Source organism: Colletotrichum gloeosporioides, assembly GCF_011800055.1.
Source record: "Colletotrichum gloeosporioides strain Lc1 chromosome Unknown consensus_13, whole genome shotgun sequence".
Classification (NCBI taxonomy): domain Eukaryota; kingdom Fungi; phylum Ascomycota; class Sordariomycetes; order Glomerellales; family Glomerellaceae; genus Colletotrichum; species Colletotrichum gloeosporioides.
In genome coordinates this window covers 229,620-256,548 of record NW_025544658.1, presented here as the reverse complement: position 1 = coordinate 256,548, position 26,929 = coordinate 229,620, and the positions used below count along the sequence as shown (strand labels likewise).

Here is a 26,929-nt window from a genome sequence, read left to right as displayed (position 1 = left end):
CGGTGACAAGAGGAAGTTGTAAAACAAAAGGCAGGTTCATCACACCCACGCAGTAAATCAGTGCTGAGGACGACGAGATAACACACAGCATCTCACCGCTCTTGGATAGCGCGCTTATGTGATTTACGGCGTGGTTCCTATGACGCAATGCGACTTAGTGTTGAAACCGCGAGACCGCCTATTTTTCATGTAGCTTTGCGGCTATATTTCCTATGTATTTAATACCCCTCTTTAGTGCAATCGAGGAGAATGATAACAAAGACTACAACAATAGAAACATCGATGGTGATAAGAATGAAGGCTAATAATAGTGGCAGCGACGACAACAATAGCAACAACAACAATGACGACGACGACGACGACGATGACATCGAAGATAAGAACGATGATAGCAACCATATATGAAAAGGATGGGGAAAAAATAGGCGGTCTCGAAATGACATTAAAAGACAGGTAAACTATCTAGTTGGCGACTACTAATTAGGATGTATTGAAGAGGAATTGGCAGCTTCCTGAGATTATACTTCGGAATGAAAGTTTGCAACCTCAATTGCAGTAATGTAAATTTCATGTTTTAGACCAAATGGTGCTATAGATACATTCGGTGCATTGGGCTTTGACTAATAGACTTCTGTGCATCTCAATTCTGGTCGCGGTATATCCTAGCTGATCGGAGGCTCAGAGACGATATTTGAAGTTTGGATCTCGATCTCCGGTCCTCTTTTCTCGACGATCTTCCATCTCGCCAGACAAGATTGCTTCTTTCTCCTTTTCCAGTCTTCTCAGGTAGAACCAATGAATCGCAATCAGACATTCCGCGACAAAGATGGCGCCAAGAGAGAAGCTATTGCCGAGCAAGTAAGGGGAGCTCCTGTATATCTGTCCCGCAACCGCTCCGGCCGAGTTTCCAATAGTCTGCTGAATGCCGATGGCAGTGGCTCGTCGATCTTGACACTTTCTGTCAGCTAACCGACCTCAGGATTGATGTGGAGTACTTACACTGCGGGGCCATGTTGACATTGAGCCAGGCAAGGTTGAGGCCAGTTCCATTGTAAACAGCAATAGTGCATACGAAGCAAGCGAAGTACTTCACGGCGTTGTTACTGACACCGATAAGAATCGCGTAGCCGACGGCGCCCAGGATGTTCGTGCCGAACAAAAACTGAACCCATTGATCAGCATTACACGAGTTGACACGAACCAGGTAACTCACGAAACCGCATTTTCCATACTTGTCAGATAAGAAAGCGAAGGTGAAGAACGCCAAAGCCCCTAGACAGTAGACTGGAATAGTCAAATAGTTTGCCGCCAGTGTGCCATGTCCCATGGCTCGAAGAATTGAAGGCAAAAATGTGCCAAAGCCATTGGTGAGAATGTTTTGACAAAACTGGGTCCAAGCACTGAAGTCTTGTCAGTACCGACACGGGAAGCCCCAGGCCTTCGGGTTCACCTACGAAAGCCAAGTCTTTGCGTCCAAGAAAGCAAGTTTGATCTCCTGCCAATCGAGCTCCTCGCTTCCCATGTAGTCCAAACGCTCCTGATGACGAACTTCCATGAGTTGACGTTCGTTTTCGTTGAGAAAATATGCCTTTCGAATATCACTGGGAAGCCCAAACCACACCGCGAAGGCGCAAAGAATGCTGAAGGCTCCTTCGACGATGTAGACCCATCTCCAGCCTGCATACCCTCCGACACCATCCATTTGTAGCAAGCCATAGGCAAGAAGCCCACCAAAGGCACCGGAAAGTGCTGTGCATGAGACAAGATAGGATGTACGCTTGGCCAGCTCGTCTCGTTTATAAACCATCGTAAGGTACATATTGAGTGAAGGAAACAAGCCTCCTTGGCAAGCTCCGAGGACGAGCCGACAGGCATATAGCCCACCGATGTTCTTTAGAAGGCCATTAGCAATCGTGGTGACTGACCAGATGATGCAAAGAATGGTTAAGACAAATCGTGGTTCGAAGCGCTTGACGAGGATAACAGCGGGGACCTCGACCGGAACGTAGGTGACGAAGAAGAGAGATACGGCAGTCGAAAACTGCTGCTCTGTTGCGCCAATGTCATCAAGAAGACCTGCAACTTTTACATTGCCTGTGAGAGGTAAGTCAGATTCCATGTAATCACTGAAACTGATGCCTCCATGCCTGTACGTACCGATGTTTGATCTATCAATGAAACATGAAAGATAGACAACTAACAAAATAGGGGTGATTGCAAGGTCGATCTTCTTTACAACTCTTGCTTCCTCAACTCGGTCGATCTGAAACGTAGAGGAGTAGGCGTTGTGCTCAATGATGTCTTGCTGGTTGTTCGACTTCATATTGCTTTCATCCTCCAAAGGCATGTTTCCGTGCAATTTCGACACGACGCGAAACGCGAATAGTAGTCACTATTTCTGTGAACAGAAAGTCGGGACTGACAGAAGAAGAGTACAAGAGTGTATTCAGTATCCAGAAGTCATTGTTTTCTAGTGTTGAATACTATCCCAAGATAGTGCTTGAATCATCACTAATCTTCATCCTCAATTTCGGAGACCGATGCACATCTTCGCATCGCGTTCCCGAGCCGCCAAGTAGAAAATTATCTCATGACAATGTCATATGAAAATATTGCGGAGAATGTAGATGGAGAGATGAATGATCTGATAAGCTCGATGTTTTGTGAAAGACACGCCCTTTCGCACCATTTGCGATAACGGCCCAGCTTACCGAAACTGTTGGTGGTGACCGAAAATACCGAGTATCCTTGCCTGAGATGAGGGGATCTCGATGCTACGTCTCGGGGCTTATCTCAGCTGCTTCGGGTTGGCTCCCCGCTCCTCGGTCCCAATTTTGTAGACTCAGTCTTTTCGCTCGTATCTGATCTCCCCATATCGGAACGCAGCGCATCGGGGCCGGGCTCCGAGAGCGAACTCGGCGATTGTGGGGCCCTCCGGCGGTCGGTTTGCCAACGCCGACACGTGCAATAAAGGCACCAAGTTGTATGGTGACGAGATTCATCGACTTCAATGTTCGGTTCAAGAAGATTGAGATTATATCGCCGATTCACACGCCAAGATGGGTTCACTTGGATACAGTCAAAGGAAGATCCGAATTGCGATTGGTAAGTTTCCAGGATTGGCGGCTGTAGTGTAAGAAAATGGGCGCTAACCCATCTCTAAAGATCGCGGCGGTACGTTTACAGATGTACATGCCTACATTCCCGGCTCTTCTGAGCCAGAGATGGTGTTCAAGCTGTTATCGGTCGACCCACGTAATTACAATGACGCCCCGACCGAAGGAATTCGTCGTGTACTCGCACACTTCAGAGGGAAGTCACTTGCTCGCGACGAGCCGTTGGACATCACAGATGTTGAGTCAATTCGGATGGGCACGACTATTGCGACGAATGCGCTGCTCGAACGCCAAGGTGAACGAGTTGCGTTCCTGACTACGAAGGGTTTTCGCGACCTGCTTGTCATCGGCAACCAAGCGAGGCCTCACATCTTTGATTTGAGCATACACAAGCTTCAGAATTTGTACGACACCGTGGTCGAAGTTGATGAGCGTGTCACAATGGAAGAGTTTCTCGAGAATCCCGAGAAGGAACCCATAGACATCAACAGCGATGATGCCCTGGTCGAAGGCCTCACAGGCGAACCAGTCAGAATCTTGAAGAGACCCGATATGGAAGTCATCAGAGAGCAACTGAGCCAACTTCAAACCGAAGGGTTCAACAGTTTAGCCATATGCTTCATTCACTCCTACCTTTACTCCAGCCACGAGGACCAAGTTGCCGAACTTGCTCGGTCTATGGGCTTCGAGGTCTCCGTTTCGTCGGAGCTTCAGCCTACGGTGAGCCTATCCCCAGTGGTGCTCTGAAGATAATAGTCACTAAATCACATCAGATAAAAATGGTGTCTAGAGGGAATTCTGCGATCGCTGATGCATATCTTTCGCCTCTCATCCGGCGTTATGTGAAAAACTTCGGCAGCGGCTTCAAGGGCGGACTGGACGCCGTAGCTGGCAAGCTTCTGTTCATGCAAAGCGATGGTGGTCTGTGCCTGTGGCAGAAGTTTTCTGGTCTGCGAGCGATTCTTTCTGGCCCTGCAGGAGGGGTGATTGGTTTTGCGCGCTCGTGCTACGACCCTGACGACAAGATGCCTGTCATCGGCTTTGATATGGGAGGAACTTCAACAGACGTCAGCCGCTTCTCCGGCACCTACGACCATGTATTTGAGACCGAGACCGCAGAGGTGACCCTGCAGACTCCGCAGCTCGACATCAACACTGTGGCGGCTGGTGGAGGATCGATCTTGCATTGGAAGAATGGCCTGTTTGCGATTGGGCCCGATGTGAGAGGCCCCATTCTTATTATAAAGATGAGATCATTGACAAGTGACAGTCTGCCGGGGCGCACCCTGGGCCCGTATGTTACCGGAAAGGTGGTCCTCTTACGGTCACTGATGCCAACCTTTTCTTGGGCCGGCTTCGTCCCGAATACTTCCCGGCAATCTTTGGGCCTGAGGAAAACGAGCCTCTTGACTATGAAGCGACGGCAGATGCTTTCAAGAATTTGACCGACAAGATCAACGCGGAAGAGGGAAAGTCGTTCACCCCCGAAGAAGTCGCGAGTGGCTTCCTGCGCGTAGCGAATGAGAGCATGAGCAGGCCGATTCGATCATTGACCGAGGGAAGAGGCATAAAAACCTCAGAACATGTGTTGGCCACTTTCGGTGGAGCTGGAGGCCAGCATGCCTGTGATGTTGCCGAGGCACTGGGCATCCAGCGGGTTGTGATCCATCGGTACTCTTCGATTCTCTCAGCATACGGGATGGCATTGGCGGATTTGACGCATGAGATCCAACGGCCTCGTGCGGCGCGGCTGTCAGAGATGAAGGAGGCCCAGTTTGCCAGCGAGTTTGGGTCGCTAAGTTCAGAAGCTGGAGAGACACTGACCGCCCAAGGCTTCACAGACCAACAGATCGAGTATGAGCTGTACCTTAATCTCCGATATCAAGGCACAAACAGCTCTCTTATGATCCAGAAGCCTATCGACTCCTGGGACTTTTCCCGGCAGTTTACTGAACACCACGAAGAAGAGTTTGGTTTTGTGCTTGACCGCGAGATCCTTGTCGAGGATATCCGAGTCCGCGCCCTTGGCAAGACTGCAGGGACGGAAAACATGAGTGTTTCTTCTGCACTCAAAGCCGTTGACATCAGGCTCGCGCCACCGACGAAGAGTGTGAAGACGACGAGGGTCTACAGTCAGAACCAGTGGCACGAGGTGAACCTGTTCAAGCTGGAAGATCTCACGGCAGGGGACAAGGTGCCGGGTCCTTCGATCATTCTCGATCAAACGCAGACTATCCTCATACAGCCAGGATGGAGAGCTACCGTGCTTCCGAGGCATCTTTTGCTAGATCGGGAAGAGACGCCCCTAAAGGACACAGCCTTGGAGGATCCTGCCGTCGTGGATCCGATTCAGCTCTCCGTTTTTGGCCATCGCTTCATGAGCATAGCGGAGCAAATGGGACGTTCGCTTCAACTCACGTCGGTTTCTATCAACATCAAAGAGCGCCTTGACTACTCTTGCGCAATCTTTTCCCCTCAAGGTGGCCTTGTCGCGAACGCTCCGCACATTCCGTGTCACCTTGGCGCGATGAGCTATGCCGTGGCCTACCAAGCCGAAAGATGGGGCAACACCCTCCGCCCTGGCGACGTTCTCGTTTCGAACCATCCTGCCGCTGGTGGTTCACATCTTCCCGATGTCACAGTCATCTCTCCTGTGATTGACGAACACACCAAAGAAGTTCTTTTCTGGACAGCGTCAAGAGCCCATCACGCGGATATTGGCGGTATTGCGGCGGGATCGATGCCGCCACACTCTAAAGAGATCTGGCAGGAAGGGGCGTCTTTTACCTCATTTAAGCTTGTCAATAACGGCAAGTTCGACGAGGAGGGGCTGGCGGAGATCATGCTGAAGAGGCCTGCCTCCTACCCCGGCTCTTCCGGGACGAGAACATGGAGTGACAATGTCAGTGATTTGAAGGCTCAGATTGCTGCGAACCAGAAGGGCATTCGATTGATCCACGAGTCAATCAAGGAGTATGGTCTTCCTACAGTACAAGTAAGTTCAACTAGCACTTGTACCCTGTACGGAGTCTGAAGACTAACAAGGCGTTCAGAAATACATGCTTGGGATCCAAGACAACGCCGAGAAGATTGTGAGAAATCTTCTACGACAGGTTCATGACCAGTTCAGGGGTCTGCCGCTGGAAGCAGAAGATCAGATGGATGATGGATCGAAGCTGGTGCTGAAGATCCACATCAACCGTGATGAAGGGACCGCCAAATTTGATTTCACCGGCACCAGTCGAGAGGTGTATAGCAACCTCAATGCCCCACGAGCCATCACCTTAGTGCAATCATCTATGTCCTCAGGTCACTCGTGAAAGAAGACATCCCTCTCAATCAGGGATGTCTAGCACCAATCAATGTGGTTCTTCCAGCGGGCACTATTCTTTCGCCCTCACTAGGTGCAGCAACTGTGGGAGGCAACGTCGAGACATCTCAGCGAGTTACCGATCTTGTCCTGAGGGCGTTCCAAGCAGCCGCGGCCAGCCAGGGAACGTGCAATAACTTGACATTCGGATACGGTGGTGAAGTCGTTGATGGCAAGGCAAAACCCGGTTTCGGTTATTATGAGGTATGTTGGTTGAAGCTTTGCCAATCAATTATCTGACCATTTTCTAGACAATTGCTGGCGGCGCTGGCGCCGGTCCGACGTGGGCTGGCCAGTCTGGTGTTCACGTTCACATGACAAATACTCGAATCACGGATCCCGAATCTCTTGAGCGACGCTATCCTTGCATCTTACATGAATTCGGTATTAGAAAAGGCTCGGGTGGCCGTGGCAAGTTTTCCGGCGGAGATGGGTGCATCCGTCATATCGAGTTTCGTCGTGATGTTCAAGTAAGTGTTCTCAGCGAGCGACGCTCTGTGCCTCCTTTCGGACTTTGCGGAGGCGGGTCAGGTACCCCAGGCGAGAATCTCTGGATCAGAAAGGACGAATATGGGCTCCGAGAGATCAACCTGGGAGGCAAGAACACATGCCAGATGCGCAAGGGAGACCATATCATCATAAGTGAGTGCCATGAGTTTCTAGTTTTCAAAGTCTGGACTGACTCAGCACACAGAGAGCCCGGGCGGGGGAGCGTACGGAAAGTCGATGTGAGATCGGCTAGGAAGTCAGGTGTGGGAACGAGTCTGTTCAACAGCAGCTTTGGTAACCCACAAATCAGTCCATAGAGTTGGAGACCGTCCAATTCTCTTGTGTATGCACAGCTGCACTCCCGTATAATAAGTACTGCACATCCAGTAGTGCACTTCAGTCGAGCATAGCAGTAGTAGAAGCAATAACAGTCAGAATAACAATGGCGATAATGGCAACAATAGCGGCGATAGTGATAATAGCAACGACAGGGACGACAGGGACGACAGGGACGACAGGGACGACAGGGACGACAGGGACGACAGCGATAACAGCGATGCCGGCAACGCAGAATACTACATAAGCCCATAGGGAGAATAGAAGGTCTCTAGAAATAGCCTGGCCCGTTACGTGTCGCAATTGAGTTGAATATTATGGGCTTCGGACAAAAGAGTCAAGGTCTGGTGCACTGTCCGTGGAGAGAGCCATGACGGGCGACATTTGTATTTTTAGCAGCGATCTCTCTCTCTCCTGTTCACAGTTTTAGATGATTCCTAACAGATGTTAACGTCATAACTAGGGTGCTACGTAATAGACGTTGGTATCAAATATGATGCCCTTGTTGTCAACTTGTCCGTATTCCCAAATTTCTCTTCAGGCTTGACTGACTCAAAAAAGCACAGAGTCCGGATGAAGGAGCATACGAAAAGCTGAGGTAAATCCAGCGCTGGCGCCTGGTAATACGATTGATGGGTTTTCAGATCTCTGGGCTGAGCAATCGCGTTGCTCGGCATCATTTAGACCAATCGAGATCAGGACATGATGCGCTGGACACTGCCCGGGCCTAGCGAAGGCGATAGTCCCGAAGTGCATCCAATGGCAACAATGCAAGCAGCTAGGCTTCCTTCGGGGCTAACTCTTAATTCCAGAGTCATCGTAGTGACAGCCTAATTTTCAAGTCTAGACCAATTGCTAAATCCGCCCACCGCAAATCTGGTATGCCCCCGAGAAACTCAGTCGCATCCTTCCTCAATCAACGAGAGCAAGCAAATTGGAGTATCATGTCGTCTATATTTGAGGATAAAGTATGGTTTTCATACATGTTGTTGATGCTGCTCATTCGCGCGCGCGTCCTGTTGTTTCGCAGCCGAATTCGACGTGGATAATCCGAATGTCCCAACGCTACAAGACGTTGAAAGTGTCCAAGAATCCGTTCAGTGTTCCTTTGACACCTTAGAATACTTGATGAATCGTCTCATCGAAAACGACTTCGATCACAACCACACCAGTCACCTTGTCCTCGTGTGTAGTAACGTGTGCCATTTGATCTACGGCACGGGAAACCCAGATGTATCTGGAATCGGCGTAAGTTCCCATGAGATCCTTTAACTTAAGACTTTGCGTAACTAGCGAAACTCTGCAGGCAATTATCTCTTACGGAATACAAGCTGTCGCAGTCTTTGCAGCAAGTACTGGTCTTTTCGTCACAGTTTTCTTTCTAGCACCCAGACAAGGGCTTTGGGCGACTGTCAAAGACATCTCTCAGTCCTCAAAACCGCTGCTTCGATCTCTTGGACTTCTAAGCGAGTCTATACACAAGACCAGCGTAGCGCTTTCAATGGCCGTTACATACGCCTGTGCTGCTCGCATACGCCAACCAGATGTCTCATACTCAGAAACGACCGTAATTGTTTGCCTCTCGCGGTTCCAGTTTTATATCAGTGCGCTCAGTTTGCAGTTTTTCGACTTTTTCTCCCCAGAACATCCCACGGGTAGATCATCGAAGAAATTGCGAGTCTTATTCCCGGTGGTGTTTGCCCTTGGCTCTTACCTTGCGTTCCTTATAATCACTTTGAATGCCGCACAGCTGTTCAAGCAGGATAGTGTGGCAGAAGCAGATATCTTAAACAACATAACGATGATTTGTGTTAGATCTCATAGCTTCCCGACACTAGGCGATCAGCTAGGCCTGCTGAAGTTCACGTCTCGTGACACACATGTTGCACATGACGTTATCGTCGATCACACTTGGGCTTGTGTGGCTGATCTCATTCTCTTGCCGTGGGCAATCTTCTCTGTGGCTTCAGTAGCTGCTTACCTTCAGTCAACTTCTAGCTGGGACGAGCTTGTTCGGAATCGAGCAAGAAATCGTCCACCGCTTCCGGTGGGACCGATAGCCTCGTCTAGAACAGTACTATTAGCATCTGTTGCCATTTACTTACTCGTACCTGTGACTTTGCAGGTATCTGCATTACACTGGTCATTTATGAGAATTTGGAAATTTCGAAAGCTTCTTATAAAAGCATTGATCGTAGTAAATCCTAAATATCAGGTAGAAGAAGAAGTCTGGGGGTTTGGGCAGATTGCTGCAGCCCTGGTCTGGGCACCGGTCGCCCAAGACGCTATTTCTGCTGCATGGGGTAAGTTTTCTGCGGATATACCTAGCAATGTTTGATCCGAAGCTGATGAAGCACATGTGCTACAGAATATAGCCGAATGAGAGATGAATCTTTCATCGATGTGGAACACTCCTTCTGGCCCTCAAGGCCGAGTATGTACATGAAGAGATGGGCAGCTGAAAGTGGCAATCCACCGGGGTCAGTGGACCCGTTAATAGTCCCACTGCGGCAGCACAGAGAGCCCGATGGTGCGCACTAGGTTGAATGATGTTCGTCAACTGACGCATGGTTCGAATGTCGAAGGATCTTGTGATGAACAACATGGCTCATGTTTCGGCACACTGTTCTATAAAAGTCGTACCATCATGTTGCAGGACTTCAAGCTTGATACGAGAAGGGTTTTTTTACATGTCAGAGGCTTAGAAGTCTCTCCTGTTTAATTCGATAGCTTGCTCTTTTCCTCTTTTTCTTTTTCGAGGAGGGGGCGCAGCGTTACCGCCTTATTCGTATGGCCAGCAGCTTTGATCTGTGATCACTAAAGCTTTTTGAGATGCCAAAGCATTAGTTTCAAAATCACTGACTGTTGTTTCTGACTCGTAACCGACGTTGACGTCACAGCAAGAGCGAACAGACGTTGTTGTGAGATGAGATACCCCTGTTGATTGAGTTGCTGAGCCAGGACTTTGTTCAAGACCCACTATGTTTTTGGGGGCCGATTAGCGTCATGATAAGGGCGTGGCGTGTGCGGTTTCGCCGGAACAGCCACCGCGTCTCGGAACTCCTCTTTTCACGCCGAGCCGCATCCTCGCCATCGATTCCGAACCGTCAACGACGCGTTCCGCAGTGCTCCATATCCCTCCGGCCCCGGGTCTCGACTGGCAACCGGCCGATCTATTGGACGTTATGGGCCCAGAGGCTGATGCAGCGCCGGCAGAGGCCGCGACGCCGCAGTCGACCCGCGCCGGATCCGCTCCAGTGCAGAAGCGCGCCGCGCCCGCGACCGGCGAAGGCCAGCGCAGCAAGCGGGCGAAGTACACGCCTGTCGCTTGGTAAGTCACTGGGTGCTCGTGATATTTTGAGTCGAGTTTCTAAGACGACGATCGCTTAGCAATGAGTGCAAGAAGCGGAAGCTCAAGTGCATCAGAGAGGACCATCAGACCGTCTGCCGACGGTGCCTTTCTAACGGTGCCGAGTGCGTCTTCGTTCCCGGGCCGCAGCAGACGCCTCTGAAAGATAAGGACCGGGATGTTACTCATGAGAGGGAGGAACAGCATCCGTATGAAACCGTTACCGTGTCCATCTTGCACCAGCTCACAATGACTACAGCTCTCAGTACAAGAATCTCAGCGAAGAGGTGGCCGCCCTTCGAGAACAGGTCGCCAGCTTGACATCCTCTCTTCGCGAGCTCAATGGCAAAGTCGCTCATATCAATACGCGCTCGCCAGCTGCTCTCGGCGGGCCGCAACATCCCAGTCCTCTCTACGCGAGTGAGTCGAATCGTCGCCCGAGCGAGCCAAGGGAACCTCAGTTTGTCGGTCCCACGAGATCAGCGTTCAGCCTCCGCATCGCTGAGACGTCGCTCACCCGCATGCGAATTCAAACTGGCGATGAGGAACCGACGAGCCGATCTGCCTCGCCGGCTGCATCCCAGCGAGCACCTTCCGTCATATCCGAAGACCAGACAGCGTCATCTCACAAAGATTTGGACTGCCTATTGACATTAGAATTTGATGAAATCCTTCGTCTGCTTGACGTATACTCAGAGGAAATGGAGTCAGTTTACCCCTTCACCAACATCAAAGATGTCTCAGCGAATCTACCTCACATACTCTATTACGCTCGACACCTGCAGAATCCACCGGCGGACCCAAACATCCCAGAAGAGGAGCGGCCCAAAATCGAGGAGAAGGATGTCCAGCTTGCCAAGGTCGCGATTGCTATATCGATAGTAATGGAGGCCCAGGGGCAGAATCCCATAAGCACGAAGTTGATTGACTCCGTCGAGCCCGTTGTGTGTCGAGTCTCGGGTGAAGCATTCATCGACTTGAAGGAACTGCAGATCATGACTATGTTGGTGAGCTAGATCTTTCCTCGAACGAACAGCCTACCCGATGAGTGCCCACGCTGACATCGTGTTAGAGCCTCTACTGGTTCCACTGTGGTGAGGAGCTTCTAGCATGGAGGGCCATCGGCATTTCCGGCAGAGAATGCCTCGAGATTGGCCTCCATCGACGAGCGATTCTCCTGGACAATTTTAAAGATCCCAGGCAGCGAGATCTCGCCGTACGATGCTTCTGGTGCGTCTACGTCTTGGATCGCCGCTGGAGCTTCGGGACAAGTCTGTCCTTCGGCCTCATTGACAGAGACATAGATCCGGAGTTGCCCGAGCCGGTAAGTTCTTTGCCATCAACTTCCTTCGGACAGCAACACCTGCTGACGGTCCCTCCAGGGAGAGAGTTACCCCTACTTGAGGTGCATGGTGTCCTACGGCAGGCTTTGCTCCAAAGTATGGGAGGCCCTGCCGCCTTTTGAGTCGCCATCACAATTCATACCCAAGGACACCGTCGCCTTCTTGGACTTCATGACGCAGAACTGGCTCAACTCCATCCCGGACGACCTCCGTATTCGGCATCCTAGGCTTGGACTCGCACCCCGGACTCAGCCGAGAAGCATGCATCGCCTTCGATCATTGCTCTACCTACGCGGAAATCACATGCGAACGCTCATCCACCGGCATCATGTCCTCAGCACCGCAAGCATCAGGGCCGACATACAGAGTGCCAAACTTGTCACGGAAATCGCACTGGATACCATACAAGTATTGACACACCTTAACGATACTAGCGACATCTATGCACGACAGCAGCACGCTTTCAACTATTTCCTGATGAGCGCACTAGCCGTGATCCTGCTCGCTGTATGTCACGCGCCGGGTGTGTTTACTGAGCCCTGTAAGGAGAGCTTCCTGAAAGCAGTGCAGCTTGTCAAGGGATTCTCACGACATGGGCATGCAAGCCGAAGGCTTTGGAAGACCATTCGAGGTTTGCTTCCAGGTGTCAAATCTCTCGGCCTTCGGAGTGATCCCGAGAAGGCAGATGTGCCCCAAGCAGGGGACGACGCGGAGCAGAACGCGACCGAATCCCGGCCGGATGACCCACACCAAAATCCGGGTCCGGGCGAACGGGACGGAAGAAGGCCGGAGAACAGCGCATGGGATGCTTGGGACACAAGTCCGCAGGCGAACAGCTCAATCCCCGACATGTTCAATATGGGAAACGATCTGATGAATCTTTTCGACGCCTTTGGTCATGCGAATGGAGGTCACCCGGCGCCGCCTGAATTTCCGGTGGGGTTCTTTGGGGTGAATGAGCAAGGCATGTCGCTAGGGGACCCGGACGAGATTTCGCGACGTTTTCAGGGATTGATATAATTCAGCACGGTGATCAGTCCGACCACGTCAATACATAGCCCCAGTTTCCATCACAAAACACATGAGTGCGAGGACGGGGACTTGAATTGCAGCCAAGCGAAAACTTTTCATGTTACAATCTACCCAATGCTTGTCAATATCCTCCCCCTATCCTCGCGTTTCCGCCCTTAGACGCTGATATCTGCAGGGACAGAAATGCCTGTTACTACGTTGCTATCCACGACCGGCACCTCGAACTTCTTGCGGCCGTATGAGATGTAGTAGATGATACCAAAGAATAGCCAACCAGCCATCACAACGATCGAGTGGTTCATGTTCTGCGGCGTCACTGGCATTGCCGAGGGGAACGTGCTGAAGATGATGACCACGACCATCCAGATCAAACTGATCACATTCAACACGGGGCCCACGGTGGGGCCGAGCTTGAAGGGGCCAAAGTCTGAGGGCTTGATGTTCTTGCGGCCGAACAGCATGTACGCGATGGGGACGATGTAACTTGAGTACATGCCGATGATGGCCATAGACAGAATGGCGTTGAAGGCTGTCGTGTTGCCAATGTAGATGAAGCCGAGGAGCATCTGGAGGATGGTCACGAGCACCACGGAGTAGACTGGGATCTGTGAGTGTTTGTTGACCTTACTCAGGTACTGGTCGTAAGGGGTGGCTCTGTCACGAGCAAAGGCCCAGAGTGTGCGCGAGGTCGATGTGATGCCGGCGACTGTGGCGGCGATGGCAGTCATAATGATGACCAAGGACATGAATGTCGCGCCGCCGTGGGACTTGGTGACATCGAGGAAGATTTGCATAAAGGGGTATCCGGTCGGGGTCGAGAGGAGGGCGTCGAGGGGGCCAGTGGAGAATAGCAAGACTGTGCCGTAGATCAAGCCCATGACGCCGTTGACGATGACACTTCCCACCATTGCAATTGGAACGTCACGACTGGCGTTGGGCAACTCCTCGGCTAAATGGCATGCGGCATCGTAGCTTGGTACTGTCAGTCTAGTCTTGTATCACGGACAGGTGCCTACTCACCCCAAGAACGGGTAGACGGCGCTAATCAGCCCAACGAGCCAAGAGATTCCGTCACTCTCCCAACCGCTAGAGTTAGTAACTTCCTTGAAGACGAAGGATGCGGTGTTCTTCGGCGCCATGACACCGAGAACAACGAGAATGGCCAGAAAGCCAGCACCATGGAGAAAGCCTGATAATCGTTCTGTGTTAATACGAGTTCTCACAACGAAGGGCCGACAATGTCAGAGAGCCTTACCGGACACAAGGTTGGCCGTGGGTAGTAGTCTATGTCCCCAGATGTTCATGGCCAATGCATACACAAGAATTGCCCAATAGAACAGCATGCCCTGCCACCTGGCTGGGATATACGAGTCGTCGTTCAAGATAATAAGAGACTGCACTTGGAGACCAGCTGCGAAGGCGGCGGAAGAGGTAAGAACCACCTGGCCTCCCACGGAGATCCAACCGGTTGTAAACGCCGCGGCCGATCGGGTCGAGGGTGGGCACAGCGCCGCGACCCAGTGGTATTGACCTGTGAGGCAAAGTTGTCAGCGTCAACTCAGTGTACGGGATCCCTTTAGTGATGTGTTAACCAACAACTCTTACCTCCTGCAGTTGGATAGATGGATGCAATTTCTCCCAGGGACGATGCAATGCAGACAGTGCAAATTGTTGAAAGTATCCTTCAAAGCCGATTAGCCTCCCGTCGTAGTCCAATTGAATGGTTATCGTCAACTCACAAGTTATAGAACAAACAAGGGGCGCCGCCGCTGACAAGAGCCGGCGCAACAACACTTGACAGAGCCTCCCATGTTGCCATAAGACACACACATAGTGCACCCAGTGTAAGCAAGGAGAATTGTCGATTCAATTCCTGAGCGTGTCCGAGTTGAGCAAGTCGCAAGTCGTCGCCGGTGAAAATGGGCTCATTCTGGCTCTGAGAGTCGACTTTGCCAAGGGTCACCGTATCTTTCTTCATGTCGGTTTCCATTATTTCACAAAACAAGCAAAAAACAACAAGACTGAAGCAGATTTTGACTAGCGATTTCGATTTGTCGCCTTACAGTCGTACGATCCAGCGACTCAATCCCGGGGTTTGTCGGGCACACGTCTTTTGTTATGTATCTCCATGACCTACTCAAACTCCTCTTTGATCTTATCACCGAGCAAATCCAGATTCCCAAACCTGCGAGATTCACCAAAATGGAGACGATACCCAGACGGCGGCACCGCTGCAAGGCGTCCGGCATCTTATCTTCAGCGGGAGGCCCAATCAACTGCGGTTCAATAATCGCTGGCCAATCACAAGAGCTTCCCAGGATCCCCTAGTGCCTCGATCTTTGAACAACTAACTTTTATAATAGCCTTATCTTGGCCGGGGTTGAAGATAAGAAGACTACGTGGGCACTGCGCCTTGACTCGGAGCTGTTCCGCAGTTTCCGACGTGTTCCGGACGCCTTTCTCGGAAGGCCTTCCGACTACTGAGCCAACCAGAACTCGTGGACCATTTAATGGCCCGAACTTGCGGAAGGTCAGTCTGGTGTTTCAGTCCCTAAGACATCAAAGGACACAGTTGGTTAGAGAATCATTCCGAGCGTTGCTGGTTTCTTCATAAGAACGCAATCTTGCTCAGTCTCGAAAACGAACCCTGAACAACCATCTTCGGACGCCCACAGCCTCTGCAACCTAGTCCCGAGTCACATACACACCTCCCATAATGGCAGCTATTCCGCACCCCTTGTCGGCCCTGTCTCTGGAGGAGACCAATAAGGCCCGAGACATTGTGCTCGCCGCGCACCCCGGCTCCGTCCTTGATTTCAGACAGAACTACCTGTGGGAACCACCAAAAGCTGAGGTCCTCAAGTTCCTGGACCTGGAGCACTCTGGCAAACTCACAGCATCATCACCGAGACCGGCGAGATGCGCCCAGGTCTTCTACGATGTCATTGGAGGTGCGACCAAGGCCCAGTACTTCGAGTCCATCGTGGATCTGGGTCTCGGGAAGATTGTTGATCAGAAGCTTATCGGTTCCGAGCACCAAGCGAGTTTGACCATGTACGTCCCCAGCCACGAATCTTCACCCCCCACGCGGGTTCCGCGAGATGAATGCAACGCTAACGCGCCTGTCACAAAAAAAGCTACGAATTCGAGGTTCTGGCTGATGCCGTCCAGCGCTCCCCCTTGTTCAAGGAGAAGATCGCTGAGCTCAAGCTGCCAGAGGGCTTCGAGGTCGTCGTCGAGCCGTGGCCCTACGGCGCCCCTGACGCCGCAGATGGCGACGACCGCTTCTTCCAGGCTCTCATTTTCGCCCGGGACACGAGAAGTGGAAACCCGGACTCCAACTTCTACGCCTACCCCCTGCCTTTGATCCCTGTTATGGATGCGCACAAGAAGGAGATCGTGCGCATCGACGAGCTTGCTACTGGTGGTAAGGGCGATGCCCTGTCCGGGAGGACACACGCCCCCACGATCATCGACCACTGCCAGGAGAGCGAGTACGTGCCTGAGTTACTGCCGAACGGCACGCGGAAGGATCTCAAGCCCTTGACGGTGCAGCAGCCCGAGGGCCCCAGTTTCTCCATCACCGATGGCAACTTAATTGAGTGGCAGAAGTGGCGCATGCGGGTTACCTTCAACCCCCGCGAGGGTGCTGTCGTCCACGATGTGCGATACGATGGCAGGCCGGTCATGTACCGTCTTAGCATGAGTGATATGGTGGGTTCATCCCATTAAGACTGACCTGTTGGTTGGGGTGTGCGCTAACATTGGAGCCAGACTGTGCCCTACGCTGATCCTCGCCCGCCGTTCCACCGCAAGCAGGCTTTTGACTTCGGTGACGGTGGTTTGGGTAACGCTGTTAACAATCTGACTCTTGGCTGTGACTGCTTGGGAGTTATCAAGGTCCGTTCTATGGCAGCGAACTAATCCTTGCCTCGTATGCTGACATTAGAAACAGTACTTCGATGGTGTTCTCATCGATGGTAAGGGTGCGGCTGTCGAGTCCAAGAACGTCATCTGCCTCCACGAACAGGACAACGGCATTAACTGGAAGCACACTAACTGGCGCACCGGCCGTGCCGTGGTCACCCGCCGTCGCGAGCTCGTCATCCAGTTCATCATCACCCTCGCCAACTACGAGTACATCTTCAACTTCAAGTTCGACCAGGCCGCCGGCATCGTCGTTGAGGCTCGCGCCACGGGCATCGTCTCCGTCGTCAACATCGACCCCGGCAAGACTAGCCCGTGGGGCAACGTCGTCAGCCCCGGCGCCCTCGCACAGAACCACCAGCACGTCTTCTGCGTGCGCATCGACCCCTCCATCGACGGCAACGAGAACACCGTCGTGCAGGAGGAGAGCCTGCCGCTGCGCATGGACTCGCGGACGAACCCCAACGGCAACCTCTACGAGGTCAGGCAGACGCAGGTCACGACCTCGGCAGGCTTCGACGCGGCGCCGATGAACAATCGCGTCTTCAAGATCCAGAATCTTCGCAAGCCCAACCCCATCACAGGCAAGCCTGTCGGCTACAAGATCACACCGCCGGCGACGCAGCTGCTGCTCGCTGACCCCAACAGCGTCCAGTCCAAGCGTGCGCTGTTTGCCCGCCACCACCTGTGGGTCACCAAGTACAAGGACCACGAGCTGTTCGCTGGCGGCCGCTACACCCTGCAGAGCAAGCTGGAGGTCGGCGGTGTCAAGGACGCCGCTGACAGGAATGAGGACGTGCTGAACCAGGATGTTGTTCTCTGGAGTGTCTTTGGTCTGACGCACAACCCTCGTATTGAGGACTGGCCCGTCATGTAAGTGATGCAACTCGTCTCGCTCGCCTTGATGACTGAAAGCTAATTGATGATACCTAGGCCCGTCGAGATGTTGCAATTGCATATCACGCCGTCCGACTTCTTCACCGGAAACCCGGCTCTTGATGTGCCTTCAGACAAGGACATTGGATCCAAGTTGACCTCTGGATGCTGCGCCAAGGAGACGCCTATCCGAAGCAACTTGTAGAATATTTGATGGTGGTATTCATGATATTTTGTATGAACAGCGACATGTACATAAAAAGGGAGGCAAACGGTTTTGAGAGGCAGCTTTGACTGTCGATGAGTTAGATGACGACGGTGTCATACTAGCCTAGATCTTTTCATAAAAAGAAGAATTTTGTTCAATGAATTGCAGATCCGAGATCGCCGAAGCTACTTAACCTGAGCTCAATCCCGTTTCTTGTCACAGCCGTTCGATTTGAGTGAACTCAGGGGAGAAAATGTCAGTTGCAGTGAAATATTTCTCGGCATTGCTGTATTTTCGTTTCTGTAGCTAGAGGTAGAGGGATTGAATCATGGAGCATTCTGGTGATTATTACCATGACTTTGAGATTCGCGAGAAATTGAAATGAAAGTATGATGCTTCTGAAATTGAGTATGGTGTCTCGCTCAGTTCCTGATCGCTGATAGGCCTGCCGTGGGCTAAGACTCCAAAGCGCGTGTGGCAGAAACCGTTCACGTCAATTGCATTGGATGTCAATCAGTAGCTTTCAAACAATCAGTAACGCGTAATCAATCGCCTGGATAATTCTCATGCGCTTCAGATGTTTGATGACAATTATCCTGTGTCGCGGACCCCTCGGGATGCGTTATCTCTCATGACTCGCATGTTGTTTCTTTCGCCTTCGTTCGGGTGAGTGGCAAAGCAACACATTGTCACATTCAAGATGAGGAATTGCATGATTCACAGGCTTACCTAGCAGCGGTGCTCAAGACGATAAGCGAAGATAGCGACCCGGTGGGTGTGCGTCGGAAGGGGCTCGGAATGGGAAACACGTCAACGAACCCCCACAAAGATAAGGACCAAGGGTCGGAATAGGGTCGGAAAGCGCTGTCTATGTTTGAGCTGCGAGGCTATCAAGAGATTATGTCGGTGATGAGAAATGTTGAATCAGAAACCTGACAAAATCGAAGTTGAAAGTCCGAAGCCGGCGAAGCCGACATGCTGGGTGCAACGCTCCACGATAAGCTCGCAGTATGGTGAGAAAGACAAAACGATTTGTCCCAGGATATTGCGTATCGACGAGATACTGACTGTCAAAGTGAAGTTTAATGACCGTTGTCATGTGTCATTCGCGTAGTCGTCAGTTCGTTGCACTTTCGCTATGAGATACCGCATTCCAGGTGTTAGCAAACAAGCCAGAACAGCCATCTCGGGTTGAGTGAGGATGCGAAGAGACGAGATTTATGCTGCCCGTCAATAATCATGTATTCCCGAGAGGGATGCTTAAATAAATGAACCACTTCCCATCTCCCCCTTCTGTAGATAGTCACCTGAGTCGGACCCTTATTGACATCTTCCGACCGCCCGGCTCCGGGAGTCAAACAATTAAACCCCACAAGCCCCAGTCTCCAGGCCGGCTCCGCTTCCGACTCTCCGAAATAACCGGCCGGCACCAGCACGATAAGCCGGGAGAAAACATCAGTCCATCCGTCTAGTGTGTTCAACATGTTTGGTTCCACATCAGCTTTGTTTTTGCATGGCTTTGCACTACAGTAAGGGCTCGGAATCGCAACTCACTTGACACATTCAGTCTTCCCCTCGGTGCACAGCTTCACATTCACATGATCGCAAACAAACCGCACAAGAAATAAACAAACACAATGACGGGGACTCGTACGGTAAGGCTGATGATTGGGTAAGTCGACGCCATCATAGGCGGAATGAAATTTTATTTGCAGCATTGGGGTGTTCCCCTCGAAGAAATTCAGTGAAACGTCTGCCTTTCAACGGCTGTAGAGCCTGCCCTTCGCTTCATCACTGATACTGTGCTCTCCTGTGAGAATCACTAAAGACATCCTCCCTAATGCCGACGATCGTTTATGTTTTCCTCAACCACTGCCTCTACATCACATGTCCCCCTCGCGTCAAACCGAAGACTGCTTAAGCAGCGGTCTCGACCTTGATGCTGGCCTTGCCGGCGCTCTGGTAGGCCTCAGTGGCAACAATCTGGTAGGCGAAGGAGGTGCCGAGGGTCATGCCAGCGTTCTTCCAGGCGTTGAAGAAGTTGGACATGGTGACGGTTCCGCCGGTGCGCTTGTTGTCGCGAATGGCCCAGAACTGCTTGAAGGTCTGGGTGCCGTCGATGGACGGGGCGTTGGTGCGGGTGCTCTCGTACAGCTTGTAGGTGGAGCCGTCGGAGGTGACGGTGCCCTTGAGGGTTCCTGCAGAACCGGGGTTGTACTCGCCGTGGTTCTCAACCTGGAAGCATTTGGGTCAGCATCTTCTTCATGACAAGGCTGGGCGTGTTGTGCACGGGGATCAGGGTGCAACTTACGACGTAGTACTCGATGAGAGGGTTCCTGGTCCAGCCGTAGATGGTCAGGTAGCTGTTGCCGTTGTTGACCGGGGCCCAGGTGCCGGAGTACTTGATGCTGCGGGAGGTGCCGGTAGCCCAGCCCTTTCCACCGACCAAATTACCGCCGGACTGCCACTCGACGGAGTAGGAGCCGCCAGCGCCGTTCGTGTAGGTGACGGGAGAGGCGCCGTCGGTCCAGAAGGAGTAGAAGTAGCCGTTGTTGGTGCCCTGAGAGCTGGGGGTGGAGGCTCTCTTGATCAGGTCGGTGCCGGGGTTGGCAGCGGGAGCGGCGAGAGCGCCGACGGCGGCGAGGGTGGCCGTGAAGATAGAAGCGAAGGAACGCATGTTGATCAACAAGCTGGATACGTATGTACAAAAAATGTGATAAAAGAACGAATGGAGCGGTCGGAAAACTATGAACAGAGAGTCCGGTGAGGCAGCAGAGAGGAGGGACATCGCGAAGCTGGGAGGACGAGGCCGTCCCTTTTTCAATCAGATTTCCCTTCGATCGGTTTGTTTGCCTCGCTGGGTCGAATCAATCCACCACAGGGAGGCCGATGTGACGACAAGGGAGAAACGGAGATTCAAGTGCCGTTTACAATGGATATTGACCATCAACATGGGGGCCAGAGCGATGCGCTTTGCCCAGAATAAACTAACGTCGACCCACGTGGGTAGCATTCTTGGGACCGGTGGGTGGTCGTTGGCGAGAGCTCCCTGGTCGAGCGTTCCCCAGTCCTGTCCGATCTTTACGAGTTTTTTGGGCGGCGGAGCTGGGAAACCTGCCCAAAAGGTGACTGGATGACGGCCGCGATGGACCGATCAGGAGCTTTGCGGTTCCGCCAATCGCCGGGACGGGTTTAGGCCAGGAGTCGGATTGAGTGCCGCGTCGTCGGGAGTAAATGAGCCAAGCCGGGGCCGATGTTGCATGATCCCTGTCAGTGCTCTCCGCAATTTTGCGCAAGGGGGGAACAGTCCGGTACTGCGGCCGAGTTGGCGAGCTTGGAAGAGGTAAGCATGTCCGACCCCTATTAGCTATTTAGCCGGTCATGCCGGCTTCCTTTTCGAAGGCTGTTGATGGGGTTATTTATCCAACAAATTGGGCCGTTCGAAGATGATCCCCGGAGCTCATCGTCCAGCGAGGAGGGATCTTGCACATCACTTGTGCTTAACACAAGCTTTAAGGCTCGGGATGCTCGAGCTAGCTTGCGGCCCGCTGTCAGCTCAGGAGGCGGCGGGACCAATCTCGAATTGATCATGCGAACCAAAGTTGCGCTCGCTCGGGTTGCAGTGAATGTCCAAGGTCCTTTTACCGCCGGCTGAATGCGTAAGTGCCATTGATCGGTCGGGAGGAATCTGGGGATTTTGCTTTCTGCCGGGTTTCAAGGAAACAGACTCGCGATTCCCAAGAAGCCGACTGGATGGCGCCATAGACGGGCTATTGCAGCTCTGTGTAGGGTACGGATCAATACCGACTCCGGCAATGAGGCACACTACCTTGCCTTGTGCATTTAGGCAGTTCTGAATACCGCAGAAGTGCTAGCCAAGTCTTCTGGAAGCCGAGATTCTCTCCACAAGTTCACATCGCGCTTATGGTCCTCTACACTTATATGAAATTGCAGAGACTGTACCCAAACGAAGTGAAGAAACGCGAAGGCATCGCATCGTCGGGTTCATTTCCCAACGCTGTTGTGTGAGGTGACATAAGCCCCTTAAACTTGGCATCCAGTTTACATGTCACTTTAAGCGCTGGCTATGTTTCAACCACAGGCCCAGCCAAACTAGACTCTTCGCGGCGCACAAATAACGGCCACAGAGCCACCACACATGAGCCACGGATGATGACCTAACGCAACAGCCCAGTGTTTAGGCTCGATATTGGGCTATCGTGTCTCTGGCTGGCGATCTCTGATCTGCATCATCACATTCCAGCGCGTGGCCGTCCCTCTCCCCAAACCTCCACCGCCACGTCGTAGTCGTAGCGCCATCCGTCTTGCCATGATCAAGTGATGTTCTCAAGCCACCCCCAGCCAATCCAAGTTGTGCGCATTCATCCCGCTAACCCCAAGCACAACGCCGCGTTGCATTAGCGGCCTCAAGCGAGAGACCCCTACTTGCACAAGGGGCCGCCCAGCCTGCACAAACCCCGCATTTAGGCGTGCCCAGAACGTTTCCTGCTCCCTTTTCCCCAGGCCGCACAAACCCAGAACGAGAGATCGGACGACGTCAGTGCAGCCAGTGGCACCACCCCTTTGCCGATTCGCAGGTCACCGCCGCGCGCCCCCTTTGTCGAATTACGGCTCGCTTCTCGAGTTGGGGGAAGTGAGGAGGAAGGAGGAGGAGGAGGCGCGGTTGCTGTCATGCCTCCTCACCAGATCAGCCGGAGCCTGCGAAATGCGGGGTGCTTCGACCGTACACTGCCGTCGCTGCGGTTGAGTTCGTGGCAGACTTTGACGGTTCAGCGTCGTTGTGGGCCTCGCGTGGTATGCGCAGGGTCTCGTTTGCCATCGGGACTGTCTATTCGGCCTAGACGCGGTTTCCAGAGCACCGGCTATTCTCGCGACTCCGCCGACGAGATGACGCTGACGAGCGGCCTTCCCCGGTCCAAGGCATGCAGGGCGCACGCGACAGCGCACTTGAAGGAGGTCATCACGCCGGAGCTCCTCGAGAAGCTGCGGAGGTTTTGGTTCAAGCATCTACACACTGAAGAAGCGTTCATCTTGCCGCAGAAGAACCAGTTGGGGCGATGGTTCTTCTCCGACGAGAACTTCGACGAGAGCTGCGTGTTCGTATCAGCCCACTTGCATTCCTCGAACACGTGCAACTGACCAGGACTCTTAGGAGAAAGTTCCGTCCGGCTCTAGAGGCCCTCAAGTCGTCGAGGGCGACTTCGAGAGACATCATCGCCATCGTGAGGCCCATCACGCCACTTCAGTGGTTGAGCCTCGTCCTGCTCCTGGACCAGATCCCGCGCAACTGCTATCGCGGCGCCGAATCATCCGTTGTGTTCAAGTTCTTCGACCCAATCGCCCGCGACATCGCTAACCATGCCATCAACGCCGGCGCGACAACGCACAACCGGACTAAGTATCGGGTAGCGTATCGCATGTGGTTCTACCTCCCGCTGATGCACTCGGAAGACCTCGCACTGCATGACTTGGCGGTGGAGCATTATCAAAAGATGAAGGATGATTTTGAGGAGCTCATGGCAACGGACGGGTCTGCCGGAGACGACGATCAGAGGAAGTGCTGGGGAGTCTTGGCGGTACAGAAAGAGACGGCGAGAGACCTGCTTGAAACCAATTACGATTTTGAGATGAAGCATCGAGACATAATCGCCCAGTTTGGAAGGTATCCCCACCGAAATCTTGCTATGCACCGGCAGTCAACGCCAGAAGAGAAAGAGTATCTCAGGACTGGGGGTGAAACGTTTAGTGGAGGAGGATGAGTTGGCCGTTTGCTTGTCTGAATATGTAATAGTCTCTCAACACAAATCTGTCTGGGTGCATGTATTGGGTCAAAGGTCATTGTAGTCTAACTTTAGTCCTGGCAATTGGCTGTTATTTAGTATCGATGGTAGTCTCTAAGCATAATGAAATGGCGTTCTACTCAGATAACTAGGTACGTCACTGGACAATGTTCTTGGATAGCCAGAGGATATCGAGAAGGGTCCTTGCGCGCCTCAGCTGCCCACGAACACGTAGTGATAAAGCAGAACGGTTCAATGTCGACTCAGCAACCCGGCCATTCGCAGCCCTACCCGCAGCCAGCAGGCAGCTCTCGACGCTGAAGTGACATCATCCCGCTTTATTGACCTGCTAGAATGCCTCTTTTGAAGTTAACAATTCGTCAGAACAGCTCAAGAAGGTCAAGATCAACGAGCCGAGTCAGCCACCCGCTCACTTTGTGCCGAGCCGAGTCGTTCGCAACACCGATTCAGTACGGGGGATGTGCCGCTTTCCAAGATTCTTCGGAACCGGCAGTGGCATCCATTTGTTCGTCCATCGGTCTACCTTGGGTGACCGCGCACTCAAATTCGAACTCAGCTGAAGTACCCAAAGATGGCGACACCGCGCAGTCGATTTGGTTGGCAGGAATCCCAAAGTCTATTAAAAGGGACTCGAAGGGAAGTACCGACGGGTAAAATTCTCTTTCGTCGAGTGTCTACATATGCTTTGTTCTTATGGCATAACTTGTTACCTATTAATTACATGTTCTACAATTCCGCGAGAGAAATGGCGTACACTACCGTCTCCGTACACTCGCCAATCTGCGAAACTGCCGTAGTCTTACAGTGGCTCAAACGCACATGGCCAGATCTCTCAGCAGGCGCGAAGAGAGTTTGTACGGCAGAAACCTTAACCCCTTGTGGGGATCTCGGATCATGGAAACCGGACACATGCCGGTTTGGGGTCCAGAATCGGCCGGCGACTGCAAAGTCGAATTTTGAATAACCGCACATGCTGTTGCCTCAGTCACTCCTTTCGAAAGTCGATTCTCTCGGTACAGGTATGTGTTGCCCATATTGGCCATGGATGAGTAAACATTATTGATTTAGTCTAGGTAGTGATATCACGCTGTCTATCTTTCGTAGGCTTTCAGATTCAATCTGGCCTTGGTATAATGATCCTCCCATGAGTGACTCCTTCCATGCGTTTGCCTCGTCGACGACATCCCAGCTTTTGTTCAGCCGCTTGATTGCAGCCTGCTTCATACGGTAGCAAAGTCTCCCGAATCTGATTGCAACGGTACTTAGCCAATTGCTTCCCCTGCGAGCAGCATCTCATTGTTACCCACGGCTGCTCGCATCTCCGTGATAAGTCCATACTTCCTTCTCGGTCGAAGGATGTTCGCACTAAAGCTGGCATTGAGACAGTGCAGCCTTTCGCCATGCCACGCTCAGGTACCCAACGGATGTTGAGATGGATATAGGGGGCCTAGAAGGTGGTGTGTAAGTCGGGCAATCTACTCCATATCGACCACTATCACTCACAAACAGGCACGAGCCAATGCAGAACTTATTGTCTGGTTGCCTCGAATCCAGGGCAAGACACTTCACAGCTGAGTCGGTACATGAAGAAAATGTGATGTTCAGCTTCATGCCTGGTCTTTCATCCATCACTGGCCGTTCCTTTTTCGTTGAGTGGCGCCTCGTCATCGGTCACCTCTCTCTGCCTTATTGATAACTGACTCTTTTTCGAGTTTCTTCGTATGGGAGTACCGGCGGCCTGGCGCCCGTCGTAGATGTGGTCGGTAAATGTACGTCGTAACGGTGACAGAGAACCCCCTGTTTGCTCGATATCTGGTAGCGCCACCAAAACGGCGCCCTGGCCGACCATGGTGCGCTTGTGGCTGTCGGGTAAAGTCACCGATGGAAGGCTTTCCGGTCCTCTGCAGTTGCAGGTGCTCATCCTGGTGAATGATAATAACTTGTTGAGCACGACGAACTCAACCTTAAGTTTGACGCTGTACACGAATGGCTTGCACATCGTCTGGATCTCAAACTTGTCGTTGTACTCGAGTACGATCAGACCTATGTCGAGGAGGAACACAGCGGCGAAGAGACCCGCGAGGTGGCGCACCATGTTTGCGACTGCCTTCGGTTTGATCGCGCTCAGAGGTTTTAGACTGTAGTAGCCTTCGTAAAGGAAGAAGCCGGCGATGATGGTCTCCTGTATCGTGAAGACAACCAGTTCAACCTTCTCGTAGATCTTGAAGGGCATTGACCATTTGGCTGGGTGTTCGAAATTTGCCAGGAAAAAGATGACCGTCTCAGGGACGTGCATTGTGACCGCATTGAATATGATCATGACGAGAATCATGCGGATCTTGCGCTGGCTGTGAACCACCAGGTGAAGTCGGGACCATAGAACGATGGCCTGCCCCGTTACCATAGAGTACCATGCGATCGGAATGATGAAGCTCGACGCCAAGATGGCTTCGTGGTAGTATCCAAAGTATCGCAAGACGAACGCGATGACGTTGATGTTGATTCCCGTGTTGCTGACGATCATGCTCCAAAAGTACCGCCCCTGTCGCCGCTTGAAAGTTGTGAAGATGGAGAAGAACGTTTCGATGGTGTTGTAGTACGCTGTCGCGGCGAAGGCGATCATCACCATCGCCTGGACCTGCGAGACCGAGATGGTCCCCGTCTCGCCCGCCATTCTCTTCTCTGTCGCTTAGTACAGTACTCGGACTCGAAGGGTCGCCGGCGCCGTTCGTTCCATTCGCTTGGACGGCATCATGGAATGAACAACGGCGATCGGGATTGTCAGCGGGAGACGGGATGGAAGATGCGATGGCGCAAAGCAGGCCGTCGCAGTGGTCAAATGGAATGTTTCCATGGCCACCTACTTAAGACGACTGATTGGCATCTGCAGGAGTCTGAGCGCCGGTGCAATTAAGGTTCGGGAACCACCTCACGGGCAAAAGTATAAATCTCCTCAAAGAGGCTTACGATTTGCGCCTCGGCGTTTGAGACTGGGAGGATCGCGGGCTGGGAAGCGTGTATGAACTGACTCGTCTGCATAGCGAAACCCTGAGTGAGGACG

General features: G+C 52.4%; 7 protein-coding genes and 1 pseudogene across 8 annotated transcripts; 4 read left to right on the top strand and 4 right to left on the bottom strand.

Moving 5' to 3' along the window:
- Positions 1–678: 678 nt before the first annotated feature.
- GCG54_00002499 (putative transporter) lies at positions 679–2,347 on the bottom strand (the record flags this gene model as incomplete). The annotated part of the gene is made up of 5 exons (XM_045402590.1): positions 679–947; positions 1,000–1,162; positions 1,214–1,400; positions 1,455–2,094; positions 2,158–2,347. 5 exons carry the CDS (start codon positions 2,345–2,347, stop codon positions 679–681), a joined length of 1,449 nt encoding a protein of 482 aa, XP_045269208.1.
- Positions 2,348–3,059: 712 nt separating this feature from the next.
- GCG54_00002498 lies at positions 3,060–7,218 on the top strand (annotated as a pseudogene). The gene is made up of 7 exons: positions 3,060–3,105; positions 3,166–3,836; positions 3,890–4,336; positions 4,387–6,111; positions 6,170–6,690; positions 6,738–7,128; positions 7,181–7,218. Coding segments are annotated over exons 1-7 (3,839 nt in total).
- Positions 7,219–10,496: 3,278 nt separating this feature from the next.
- Positions 10,497–13,023, top strand: GCG54_00002497 (uncharacterized protein; the record flags this gene model as incomplete). The annotated part of the gene is made up of 5 exons (XM_045402589.1): positions 10,497–10,642; positions 10,702–10,869; positions 10,920–11,667; positions 11,733–11,984; positions 12,043–13,023. The coding sequence occupies 5 exons, from the start codon at positions 10,497–10,499 to the stop codon at positions 13,021–13,023; spliced, it is 2,295 nt and encodes a 764-aa protein (XP_045269207.1).
- A 167-nt stretch (positions 13,024–13,190) lies between these two features.
- On the bottom strand, positions 13,191–15,025 carry GCG54_00002496 (Choline transport protein; the record flags this gene model as incomplete). Its single annotated transcript, XM_045402588.1, has 5 exons — positions 13,191–14,007; positions 14,056–14,236; positions 14,291–14,566; positions 14,641–14,717; positions 14,775–15,025. The coding sequence occupies 5 exons, from the start codon at positions 15,023–15,025 to the stop codon at positions 13,191–13,193; spliced, it is 1,602 nt and encodes a 533-aa protein (XP_045269206.1).
- Positions 15,026–15,751: 726 nt separating this feature from the next.
- On the top strand, positions 15,752–18,043 carry GCG54_00002495 (Copper amine oxidase 1; the record flags this gene model as incomplete). The annotated part of the gene is made up of 5 exons (XM_045402587.1): positions 15,752–16,089; positions 16,173–16,749; positions 16,810–16,935; positions 16,991–17,835; positions 17,896–18,043. 5 exons carry the CDS (start codon positions 15,752–15,754, stop codon positions 18,041–18,043), a joined length of 2,034 nt encoding a protein of 677 aa, XP_045269205.1.
- A 1,920-nt stretch (positions 18,044–19,963) lies between these two features.
- GCG54_00002494 (Endo-1 4-beta-xylanase I) lies at positions 19,964–20,723 on the bottom strand (the record flags this gene model as incomplete). The annotated part of the gene is made up of 2 exons (XM_045402586.1): positions 19,964–20,281; positions 20,358–20,723. 2 exons carry the CDS (start codon positions 20,721–20,723, stop codon positions 19,964–19,966), a joined length of 684 nt encoding a protein of 227 aa, XP_045269204.1.
- A 1,847-nt stretch (positions 20,724–22,570) lies between these two features.
- Positions 22,571–23,826, top strand: GCG54_00002493 (uncharacterized protein; the record flags this gene model as incomplete). The annotated part of the gene is made up of 2 exons (XM_045402585.1): positions 22,571–23,163; positions 23,220–23,826. Coding segments are annotated over 2 exons (1,200 nt in total), but the record flags the coding sequence as incomplete, so codon positions are not given.
- A 1,663-nt stretch (positions 23,827–25,489) lies between these two features.
- On the bottom strand, positions 25,490–26,542 carry GCG54_00002492 (uncharacterized protein; the record flags this gene model as incomplete). Its single annotated transcript, XM_045402584.1, has 1 exon — positions 25,490–26,542. The coding sequence occupies one exon, from the start codon at positions 26,540–26,542 to the stop codon at positions 25,490–25,492; it is 1,053 nt and encodes a 350-aa protein (XP_045269202.1).
- Between the last annotated feature and the right edge of the window lie 387 nt (positions 26,543–26,929).